Source organism: Oreochromis niloticus, linkage group LG1 (assembly GCF_001858045.2).
Source record: "Oreochromis niloticus isolate F11D_XX linkage group LG1, O_niloticus_UMD_NMBU, whole genome shotgun sequence".
Classification (NCBI taxonomy): domain Eukaryota; kingdom Metazoa; phylum Chordata; class Actinopteri; order Cichliformes; family Cichlidae; genus Oreochromis; species Oreochromis niloticus.
In genome coordinates, this window is record NC_031965.2 from 33037333 (window position 1) to 33050488 (window position 13156).

The window sequence follows — 13156 nt, forward strand, 5'->3', positions numbered from 1 at the left end:
ATGAATGAGTGCCACTCAGTAATATAATTACACCTAAATGTTCCTCTCCTCTTGTCTGATACCATGATTCCTACTGTTATTTGCTTTGCCTCCTGTTGCTCTATCAATCTAATGTTCCACCCATTTCTCTTCTTTTCCTTTCCTCTATTCCCATCACTGGCCCTGCATTATCTTCTCATGAATGTTTAATAACGCCATTTGAGCTGATCCATTATTCTGCAGCATGGAATTATCTGCTCTTCCTGAGCTCCTCTCATCTCATTAAAAAAGGGCAGAGTTCTTCCTTATCCAAAAAAAGCACTTTCTTGATGAAAGATTCTTAGAGCTCCAAATGCTGAAACAAGCTGAGGTCACGTTAGAGCAGCTGTATCTGTCAGCTTTCAGGCTTTGGAGATACATTTGTGTCCTTATGAGAACGGTCCATTTTGAAATGTCAAATTATAATTGGAATGTCACAGAAAAATCAGTTTTTACTGGAGATTTCAGTTTTTATGCTTGCTCCCTGTTTTTGTGGTAACTTTGCCAGTGAGCTACATCATCATTAGTTAAAACTTGGTGCTATTGCCTGAAAAATTGTTTTGCATGTTTGTGGCTGATGTAAGTGATTAATTACAAAGTAAATTTTTAAACAATAGCTGATAGATTTCATAAATAGCAGAATGATTTGGAATCGCAGTGTTTCACACAGAACGGGATTGTTTTTACTTTGTATGTAAAGAGGCAGAGGGCACAGGCTTGTTCTCTTAAATAAATTATTCATGATCAAATTTACAGTTATTGTAAATAATATTCATCATCCTGTGAATGGACTACAGATCCACCATCTTGGATACAGTTGGAAACAGTAGTCCTTATTCTGCTCTGCAGCCTCGATTAGCTTCAACATAACAGCGCATGAAATACACTTAGGTTCATAATTTATCGGACAAAGACACCGTTTTTTATGGTTTTTCCTCTGAACACAATCACACCAAATGGTCATGGTGTGATTAAAGTGCAGTCTTTGAGTCTGCACAACAAAAAGTAAAAGACTGACGTCTTTCAGTCTGCACTGTTTGATTTAAAACCCAACTGTGTCTTTGTTCTACAAATTATGGACCTAACTGCAGTTTTTCATTATTGCAGATTGTGCTTGCAGCAGAGTCAAACAAGAGGCAGTGCTACTGTTGCCAGTTGTTGTCTAGATGATGGAGTTGGAGTCTGACCACTAACAGTTCAATCTATCTGGACCACAGAGAAACACTAGATAGAAAGGACCAGTGTCAGCCAATAATGGGCTAAATTGAATGGATCTTCATTTCACACTGACAGAAAAATAGAAAATAGATTGTAATAAATATTCAGGCAGCGCTCAATATTGCAGGAAAGCAGTAATTTATATGTATAAGAAATATTACAATGTAACTGTGTCACATATTCTAAGTTTAAAAAATATACTCTATTATACTACTACTATATATTTTCGGCCTTATAAGAAATATTTTTTCTGTAAATCCCATCTCTTTAAAGTGGATTTATTCTGCTCATTTCCACTTATATAGTTTTATTCTTTTAGAGTAGCTTTGGATTTGATTCACAGTTGCATCTAATACTCAGTTTTAGCTCCAGTCTCCGCAAAGCCAGGCTCCAGCTTTCTTCTGATTGGCTATCCTGTGTTTATAAATGGTTTAAACAGCAGGTGGGTGGGGCTTATATGTTCCTAAACAGAGGAGAACATCTAGTATATACATATTAAGGATATCGCTTTTCACTGGCATGATACAGAGCCTCAAATATGAAAAAAACTGTCTGATCCTGAGCTGATCATGATGAGTCTTAAAAAACAACAATGTGTAGGACAGAAATGAAAAACACTTTAACAACAACAACAAAAAACCTCTAAAAAACATGTTTCTCTTACTGTACCTCATCAGCTATCTGGTCTGCACGTGTCTGCAGATCGGCCAGCTCATTGCGCATGTCCGCTTCGTCTGCCATGACGACTGTTGAACTTTGACCTCAAAGTAGAAAAACTGGAAAAACAGAGAGAAGAAGGGGAGAAGCAGGGTTAGTGCACCAACAACACAACAAAATCTATTGGACAAAAGATGCTTTGAACAGCAGACAAATCACGGGGAAGAATCTGATTTCTGAAAGTAAGCTGTTGTTCAAATGAAAAAACAAAACAAAGAGACACATGATGATGTCATTAGTGGGAGTGTTTTTGCTTCAGGAGTCAGCCCAAGTTTGAGTGACCCCTGAGTTAGAAGGATTATCTAACATAGGATTTAACGTTTGAGTACAAGTATGACTGCAAACTAAAATCCATCACAATGTTACAATGCATTTACCAGAATCACCTTCAACCTGCTGATCTGAACGCAATTCTTATTGCCAATCAAACACAACAAAAATCCCACACCACTATAAAGAAATAAATATTACTATTATTGTTATTGCTATTAACAACAACAATAATAATAATAATAATAATAATAATATGATTAAAAAAATTATGCAGTCCCCTGATTCACATGGTCCTGCAGAGTTTCAGTAATTATATCGATCCACGTTGAAAATCTTAAGATTCTGATAAATGGCATTTGCATACATGAACCGCTGGCCATCTGAGAGGGCAAAGACACAACATTTTTCTTTTATAAAACTGGGACTGGGAATAGAAAGAAAAGTAAGCTATAGAGAGAAGTTCAAACTCTGTATTGTCTCTCACAAAGAGATGGTTGACCTGCAAGGTATGAAGTGGATGTGATTAAAGGCTTGTCTCCTTCATAACACCAGAAGCCAGATGGAAAAGAAATGTGTAAAGCTCAATACACAACTTAAACATGTGCTGTATTTTCTATTTCTTTTCCATGCAGGTAAGGTGTGAGAGAATGGGGATCCAGAGGCATTTACTTAGCTCTCTGTCCAAAAAGCAGTTCTAGAGAACCATCCTGGCAGTGCAAAGGCAGGGAAGCACAGACTTAAATTCATTTGATCCAATTCAAATTAAAGCAAGATATCCCATTTATATTTAGTGTTACCATGCAACCCATAAACAGACAACCCATCTGCACTGATAAAACAGCTGAATTCACGATTTAAATATACCGAGATGACGCAAGAATACACGTGGAGGTGGTCGTGTTAGAACTGAGTGTGAATCTCAGCCGCACACACACAGACTGACCACACTTTGTAAAAAAAAACAAGTGTCTCACAAGCTGAAAGGTCACCTAATTCTGCTTCTGTCTCCAAACTAAAGTAAGCCAGACAAAGGCACAGGTGTTAGCAGTAATCTTTAATCTCTGCAATGAAAAAAAGAATACAGCCAGCAGCACTGCTTCCCTTGTCCTGGGATGTACCTAGATCAGATCAAACTATGTGCACAATCAAGATGAGTGGAAACTCTTTAATTCCAGAGATCCAAGGATTATATTTCAGTGTCCACATAGGAATCATGAGAGAAAGGAACCTCGGTCTCTCTCTGATACAGGTGCTTTTTACTGACTTTCAGAATTCTGAAGTTAAAGCTTGTCAAAATTAACGTTTACCACCTGCACTATAATCCAATTTTAGGGGCAGAAAACAACATATGTGAACTGCTATAACCAGAAAAGTATCATGGAAACACTGCTGTGACGGATGCCTTGAGTTCAAGCATCTACCCTGCTAACCCTGATCTTCTTCTTCTGGAACCAGTAATCATTTAAGATGAACGAGGGAGGAGTGCCATGATGATTCTAGTTAGAAGAAAGAGTCAGGACAGGAGACAGGGGTCTATTTTTGTTGCTCTGATGCACTGCCAGGCAGTTTTTCATACAGTCACACACAGTAGAGCCGGAGGTATGGTTCATGAAAAATATATGTGGCTGTTACTCCGCAGTCTGACAGAGTAAGATCCCGCTGCTGCTGGCTGGGACGGCACTGATGAGGGGCTGAGGAGACAAAAGAAACCAGCTCAGACTCTTTTGTTTCCTTCACTCAATTATGCCTGCAATGAGGCAAATAATCAGGTTCGAGCAGATCTCATTTATAAGTGTAATGAATTTTTGTTTCTACTGCACAAATCACATTGAAGAGATTTTGCTGTGATGAGGCTTGTTGCTGATATATATTTAACCACCCAGCAGCTTTCAATTCAGGATCATTAAAGCTTTATGTAATCAAATCTACTGCAGCGTAAAGTATAGCAAAGGGACCAACAGACCATCGGCTTCTGCACTCTATAAAGCTTTGTGGTGGAGGATTTTTATTAGAATACCACTGCAAAATAGCATGTATGTTCATGATTAAAAGTGGAAGTTATTCTGCTACAGAACTATATTTGTCTACATTAATTGTAGAGCTTTACAAATAATCATTTTCATGTCCTATGACAATGTAAAACTCTGAACTTCTCATAAATTAGCACAAATGACCAGTTTTTGAGACATTCAAATGAGGTTTTCTGCCATCCATCAAGCATGGTCAGTTAGTGCCACAGCTGGATGTTTGATAAAATATTGCCTATTTTTGCCCCTCCTTCTGTCTGTCCGCCTCTGACTCGATCCCGATGGAGTCGTCACAGCCGTTAATAATTGAACATGTGCCGGGAAAAAAAGATGAAACAGAAATAGTAAAATCAGTCCTTTTGCTCATTCGTGCTCTGTGCGCGCGCACGTGTGTGTTGTGTCTGCTCGGCCTTGTATGTAATTTTGCTTTAAAATATTTATGTTGACATTTTACATTTTAGCCATGTGACTAATGCTATAATGGAGAGCTGCTTACACTGAGTGCAACAGCAGAATGAGTTAGTTTGCAGATCAACAGCATTACAGGTTATATACATCTTTCAGATTATGAAAAAACCTTGTTGAAGGATTATAAGTCACCTTTTATGTGTTTTTTTTCTTACTTTTCTAACAGATATTAGAAAGCCTGCAGTTCCTCTAGGTGCCACTTGAGGCCAAGTCTGAGAGAAACTTTATTGCATTAAAAATCATATTTACAGGCTGGTGACAAACAAATACTTTACCCCGTATTGTTAATTTCCCCTTCATAACAGCTGTGAGTGGGGTGGCAGCAGTCCCAATCAGTATCTGTTGGGTGTCATCCATTACACTGAGCCAATAAACTGGGCTTCTTTGCTGTTTGTGTACTATTGGTGTCTTTTTTAATTGATTATCTGACTAAAATTAGGTCTTGCTGTGTGTGTGTTTGTTTTTTTTATGTTCCTCGACACAAATTTCCTAGTTTTATTTCATATCCCTGAAGACATTCGGGGATATGAATGTCTTCAGGTGCTCGGATGTAGCCTACTGATTTGGATTTGGAGTGGTGGGGGAATAATTTGTCTTGACATTCATGCCAAATACAATGATATTAGTTAAAATACAGCGGCTGCCACTTCTTTCAAAACTTTATATTCCTGCTTGCCATGGTGACATCTCTCCACTGTCACTACCAATGACTGTAGAAAATATCTATCTATAAAATCTATAAAATCTATTTCCTATTGAAATGCATTACTAACAAATTCCTGTTCACTAACAATAAAAAATTGACATTGTAAAAAACATTATAATGTCACAGTTCTGGGTCTTTGACCTGGAGTTTTGATTTTAACTTTGGATGTTGTATATGTGTGCATCACATATTGTATGAAAAGTGTCATATAAATAAAGTTTTGATTTGATTTGTTCTGTTTGGTGCTTAGTTTGTTTAGTTTGTGTTTGACTTTCACGTTGGTTTGTATCTTGAGCCTTTTGTTTTGGGTCCTGTTTTGGCCCTTCCCATTATCAAATACAACGCCATTAATCGTTATACTCTGAAGTGAAACGTGTCTGAGTGTATTTACAAACCCTTTGACCAGCAGCAGTACCTGAATTAAACAGTATTATAAGTCGTGTCGGGTCTGTACTCTCACTTGTACTCTCAAACATGCTCCATGTTTTCTGTTCCTACTGCTCTTCAACACATCTATCCCAGTGTAATGTCCACTGTGTTATTGATCAGCTGTTGATTGCTTATCTCTTTGCAGTGGCAGAGATTCCTGTTTACTCACACATTGCACAGCCTCTTCTACTTCTTTCCTATACTGACTGAGGCCTTTCTCACCCTCCTTCTCAAGCCATTGAAACTTTATAAATTCAAAAACATCTTGTTCATTCATTTTTAATGTTAAAGTACATTTTCATTTAAATACAGTTCAATCATACAGTATTTTTGATACTGAAGTGAGTGTATAAACAGTGTATTGCATGTCCAGCATACAACCATTCATTTCCTAGATCAAAACACCACTGGTGAGCCATAAACCTGCAGAGAGCCTCTGTTGTCAGATGGGGCCGTGTCAACAATATGTGGTAAAACCAGATCAACAATCAAACGACCAACCATGAGCAAGCATTTGGCGACAGTGGGAAGGAAGAACTCTGGCAAAATCAGGGTCAGGGAGGGGCAGCCATCTGTTGCGACAAGTCGGAGATCATCGGAAGTGTGCAAAAATGATGCAAAATTCTTTAGGTCCTTTTGTTTTCATTTAAAAAATTTTATAAATGTGGAACTGAGATTGTTTTGAATTCATTGCTTGAACTGTTCATGCTGTTGATAAATACTGTTTCATAATCCATTACAAGAAAGTAAGGAGCAGCACCCAACTGTTAAAAAAAGAAAAATCAATAATGAATGTTGGTGAAACAGCTTCAAGAACATGTTTGGAAAGCATGAAATAGTAATTATGTGCTTGGGAATATGCTAAGATTAAACGATAGCAGTTTTCTTTCTCTTTTTTTTTGTCAGAACACTAAAAGAATTTGCATTAAAACTTTTTAAGAGTCTATTACCATGCCAGACGACAGGATAAAAGCCCAATTCCATAACAAGTGTGACTTAAAGTATATAATCCTCTGGTGGCAGATACATTGAGACAAAGGTCCAGTGTTTCTGACCAGTTTTACTGGGACAAGGGGAACCAGAATTAGCCAGGTGATTTTAATTTTGTACAGAACTAATCCAAGTACATAGCATGGACAGGAGAATAAAGCACCCTGCACGGAGTAGGTTCTTCAACCAGAAACAAAATCCAGTGTCAAAAAGCAAAATCTACTGTGACGTATACAGTACGCAGTGTTAGCTTGGCAAGCTCCGCTAAATTTTGTTTTGTTTATTTGACAGTAACCCACATTTAGAAAGAATTTTTTAATTGTAGCATGAAAAATGACCCTCCCACTATGACAGTCGCTTCCTCGTTCCCATTCCCATCCCCCCCTCCCAACCTACGGCCTTGCTGCCTGTCACTCGTCTTGACTGACAGCTGCTGTAAGGCCTGAACTGCCAGGCTCAGCCCATGGAGAGATTAAAGTCAGGGGGGAAAGAGGATTTAGTCTCCACTGTTTTCTCTGCTCTCTCTCTCACACACACACACTCGCCTCTCAGTTTGCCTGTAGCTGTCTTTGTTTTGCTTCCTCTTCCTTCAACGCCCTCTCAGTCGATGGATGTTTACAGTGTCCAGGAAAGAGGAAGCATAATTTATGAAAAACTTTACAGTATTTACCGTCTTGTCTGTAGCTGAATGGTTTAATACCTGAATATTTGGTGTAATTTACCACACAGGAAAAAGGACTGGATCTTTAGCAGAATGAGCATCAAAACCAAATGTAATGGGTGAGCATAAAGTTCATTGAAGACACTGAAAGGTCACCGATGAATAATTGATTGATAATATTAATAGCATTAATCCTGAAAGCTGTTGAAGGTAGATGTGGAAACAGGATGAGAGAAGGTTTGAAAAGAACAAGGACATGACCTCGATGAGAGAAAGTGTTGATGTTGTGTTTCAGAATCAGACATTTCACATTTTTCATTATAAATATGCAGACGGTCCAGAGAAAAGAGCAGCAACAAAGCTCCAGAAGGAAAATGGATTAGGACTGTCATTAACACGTGGAGCTCCAATTGTGGAAGAATCTAGCAACAAGTTATTTTAGTCAACAAAAAGAAATGCAGTTAAAGGACACAAACACAAATCCCATTTTGAAAACCCCGCTTTAAAATCATCTGCCTCTATGAAAAATAAAATGTATTTACTTTGGAAATAAAAAGATTTTCGTCTAATAAAAACACAGATATGACTAGCAAATTGAAGTCCATTCACATGATGTATCGTATGTTTTCAGTGAGTTATTGTTTTAATATAATGTGTTTCTCTCACAGCGTGCGTGAATCATCTTCAAATCATCTTCTCTGGAGTAAAGTGGAGCACATTTTCATATCTTGCTGATATTAAAACACAAAATGTTGCTGGAGCAAATTACAAACAGGCACTTAAGATACAAACCAGTGATTATTTATATATTTGCTGAGGTGTGTGCGCAGCGTATGGAGGCAGAGCAAAGAAGTCTTATTTCATGTGAGAGCTTACGAAATATAAAATCACCTATTTGTGATCATTTTGTTTTTAAACATCAGTATCTGCAATCAGATGAATGTCGGCTCAACCTTTACATGAACAAACAAACGGGGATAACATATACGGCTAAATGATCAATAGGTACAAAACCATGTATATATATTATTTGGTGCACTTTCAATCATAATTTTTGAGTGGCCTTCAGTAGCTACTAAAGAGGGCTGAATTTTTGTTTTGTCACTTTTGCTATCGCTCCACTTAAGGAGAGCAAAATAAAAACCTCTGGCTTCAGAGCTAGGCTAGGCAGGAGGGTTAGCCAGCTTTCTGTTGTGTTAGGTGTTGAGTAATGCAGCACTGAATCTGAGAGCCAGGGAAAATGAGCTGTAACACTCAGATTTAAGGCTGTTCTCTCAGTTGCTGTACAAAATGCATGATATACAGAACGCACAGTAGTGCACAGATGTGCACAGATGTGCAGGAAAGTTTCGTGTTAGTTTTAACTGATGCTAGCGTGCTTGAGCATTTGTTGTGTGCAAACTACAGATGGTATAAATGTAGGATGTAGGCAGCGTCACATCAACCGTTGCTTTGACACGCACCGTTATAAATCCTAAATTAGTATTTTCACTTTCACCAATGTCGTGTTTTGAAATTACCTGTGTGACAAATGAGGCTTGGGTCTAACTTTAAAACCACAGATTTAGAGACTGCACACACAGGATAATCCTCCATTCTGACTGTTAGAATGACCAAAATTGACACAATTGACTTTATACTTCTTTGTATGACTTGAAATAGGCAACTGAGTCCAGAAATTCATGAGAAAAATGTTTTTAGAGGTTAAAGCTGAGGGCCATTTCCCTTAAACTTCTATAGACCCAGAAGCCTTTTTGAGCATCAGAGAGAAGGAAAGTTCTCATTTGGCTTTACTTTTCAGACTCAGAAGCTACGTCTATGTTTTATACTCTCTGTGAATGAAACATGGGCAACAGCAGTTCCCCAATCACACATGAGAGGCATAAATAAAATGAAAATAATGAACTCAACCAACGTATCTGTCTAAATGGTCAGATTTAATATATATTATCAAAGCTTAACTAAAATTGTTGCTACAAACAAAAAAACCTCACACAGTGACCAAGCATAGTTAGCATGTCCCAAGATGCATCTAACATTTGCCAACATTATCCACTGGCATGCGAGTCGGTGAACATGTCAAAATATAATTGCTTATTGCTTCAACATGTCACTGGAGCAAATGAAAAATGCTGAGGTCAGCTTAACACTGATTCGTCACTCACCATGCTCATCACACAGCAACAAAAATCATCATGTGATGGCTTGTTTCATATCATATCGTAGCTTCACATCAAAGGCTTCCAAACAAACAATAACTGGGTCACATCTAACAAACAACAACATATAACTGCAAAGAATTCTTTTTAGCAGATGTTAGCACTAGTCTGAAGAAAAGGAACACATTTGGACGGTGCTGTACATCCTGTCTATCTGAAGGATACATTTTCATGCAACCATAAGTGCAAAGTTACACTCTATGCAACATTAACACGGGACAGAATTTAAAAAGTGAAGAGGCTCATGTTTAGCATCCAGCAGACTGTCAGTCTGTTGTGATAAACGGCCTGCGTTAGACCGAATAGACTGCCATCAATCAAGTGCCGTGTTCATTGGAGATAAACAATGTTTGTGAAGAAAATAGGACATCAGGACACCGTGGCAGCACTGAGTCTGAGAGTCAAGAGAAACGAGATCAGCCCGTCAGTTCTTTGGCTGTATGTTTCTCACAGGCTTATAGAAGCACCTAAACCTGAGATTTATATGTTTATTTATTGTTATTTTTAGGATAGCTGCTGCACTTTTCCTTCTCTTTCATATGGGGGATTTTTCAGGTTAGTTGGGTTGCTAGTGAAAATTAGCACTTCTGTTCCTATAATCTTCCTTTCTTTGCATAATTGCAATGAAATCTGGATGTGCAGAACGTAATGGCACCGAAATGATGACTGTGGAACCACTGGGTTTGTGGAAAGGTTGTAGTTCAGCCCAGCAAGAAAAATGAAAAGCCAGAAAAGATTTCTCACACCTTTTGTTCTCATTACTGCAGAAATCACTGGTAGTGCACCAGAAGCGCTGAGGGTACCAGAGGTGATATTAGTAATTATGAATAAAGGCAGAAAAAAAATCTCTATTGGGATGACATTTAACATCCTCCTGTTCCCTCACTCCCTCTTCTGTTTGAACCAAACCTGACCAGCCTTCTACTTTTTGTATTGTTTCACTTCAGTGCCTCTGAAGCTTCAGCAGTAGGTAAATGAGGCTGCAACTAAAAGCTTCATAACATTGACTATATAATGACAAAAGTCAGTTTTTATAAAACAGGCACGCGACCAGTTTTTCCTTTTTGTTTTCTGTCCTCTTTAAGCAAAAAAATAAATAAAATTCAGAAACACATCACACAAAAGAAAATGTGTGAGAGAAGGCTAACATTTCTCTAGACCGAGAACCCAAGAAACTGAAAAAACCACATGTGATGAACTGGGCCAAGGACAAGAAGGGGAGCAGCAGTGGAGCAGATACTGCTGCGTTTGTGTGTTAAAAGTGGGACGAAGCAACATCCACCACTTCAAAGCATAACTATGTTTCATTATTTATTGGATGGAGCCAGGTCAATAATGCAACAGCAGTGTGGTACACACAGATACTGTGTGTTTACAGGTGCTTTTGCTCTCCTTTCCAATCCTAACCTGCTGACACTTCATATGTGCTACCCCCATGTGAACATCTGGATAAGAAACAAAAGATGCAGGCACAATCATGTAAATACTACTTTAGATTTTAACCCAAACAAACCTAACGAGGGAGGGACTGAAAACAATAAAGTTCACCTCCTGATTGCCACTTACCTGCTGAAACTCAAATGCAGGTAAGTCTTTGCACCAAACAACATTATAATGTATATGCTGTAATGATAGGCATTGGCAGTTAATGTGTTATATCATTTAGTTTTTATAATGTGTGACTACATTATGCCAAGTCATCCCTGACCTGAAAGATCCTGGAGGTAAAGTAAGTAAATACTGTTTACATATGCAGGTGAGCTATTTTTTAGTCAATAAAATATTAGTTAATAACTTTTTTATTGTTGTACATTGTAAAACAGTTACATCAATCCATGCAGTGGAGGTTTCTCTCCTTCTTCATATAGCTGACTCATATTGTGCACATTCCTGAGATGTGACTTCTCTCCAGTTCCTGCCAGTTCCTTTGTTCACATACCTGACATGCATCAACTGATCACCAACGGGCAGTATATATTAACCCCAGCTCTTCAACCCTGGACAGCGTTTAGGGATTAAGCTCCCCTCTAGGCTTGCAGTTCTTGTTGTGACCTCTGAAATCTACTGCAAATCTTTGTGTCTGACACATCCCAAGCATGCTGCCTACTTTCCACCTGCACCTTTAGAGTATGTTATAGATCCCAGAGGCAAACTTCCTCTGCTTCCTCTGTAGTTCAATAAATCAGCGGTTTTTAAAGTTTTTTTTCTCACATGCCCAATTTAAGAATCCAAAAAACCTCATGTCTCACTTTAAAAAAACCCATTTTTAACAAAAATCTAGTTTTATATCTTGTTCCAGTTTGAGAAACACTGCAGTACAACTTTTAACCTTGACTCAATGTTTCCTGTTTTGCAGGTTTCAGAGTTCAGACTCAAGAATAATAAAACTGTAGGGGTTCTAAATCCTGTGCAGGCCTATTTTTTTTTTTTTTAGATTTTTTTCAGGAAAAGGGAAAGAGAAACCAATAAAATAATCACTAAATATAAAATCAAGATACCAATAAAATCTCAGTGTCTATCAAGATCAACATCCATCCTATGTACGGAAAGCTGCGTAACCCTGTAAGGATAGTTTTCCATCTTGCGTCAGACAGACTGCTGTTAAGATGAAGAGGCTGATACCTTTCCATTTCACACACACACACGCGCGCGCGCGCGCTCAGATACACTTGCATTCATCCCCCGTATGTACTAATGGCTTTTCAAGTTGATTTTCTCCTGGCTGGGCAAAGCTAAACGTAAGTGTAGTGACTGAGGAGCTAAAGTGGCCACTGACACTTGATTTATTACATTATCCATTCTCAGACAACTTTTGTATTACATCAGGTAAATCCACACGACAGTGAAGGATCAGGATTTTTGCAGTATCACCTGACCCGAACTGATTTGTTGGATTTGAAGCTTATGCAGAAACAATGTGTCTGTTATATCGGTACTGACAAAAAAATAAAATAAAATTGCAGAATTCCAGTCATAAAAACCACTCCTGCATAAACACTGTACCATCATGTTGACCTATAAACAATAAATACACGTGCCAAGATGTGACCTGGACAGAGAGCATGATGAGAGCCTGAGGGCTAAACCATTCAGACAGTTCACCCACCCGTTTACGCCTGACTGCTGCTGCTGCATACATGGGCCAACATCAAAACATGCACAAATGCACAGACCGAGCAGCAGCGGCAGCAGCAACCTCTGGGGCTGAAAAACAAAGCCAAAAGAGTTCCTCTGCTGGTTACTCGAGGCTGTCTCCAAATGTGAGTAAAACCATAGACCCCTTTGGTAAAATATGCAACCTTACTGCAGAAATAGGCATGTTTACAACCTGCTACAAAAAGAGTTTAGGTCTCTATAGCTAATTTCTGCACAGGTGTGAATTTTTATATAAGTCCCTTAACTATTCGAGTGTGAGTGTGGATGTAGATAT

The 13156-nt window shown here is 38.4% G+C and overlaps 1 protein-coding gene across 2 annotated transcripts in view; it reads right to left on the minus strand.

Annotated features, from left to right (window-relative positions):
- Positions 1-13156, minus strand: part of LOC100696143 (synaptosomal-associated protein 25-A) — a 38418-nt gene that overhangs the window by 19488 nt on the left and 5774 nt on the right. For both annotated transcript variants that reach the window (XM_005447687.4, XM_003437687.4), the window contains exon 2: positions 1906-2012. In XM_005447687.4, the coding sequence (XP_005447744.1) occupies positions 1906-1977 (72 nt within the window). In that variant the 5' untranslated portion in view covers positions 1978-2012. The remainder of the gene's footprint in view (positions 1-1905; positions 2013-13156) is intronic.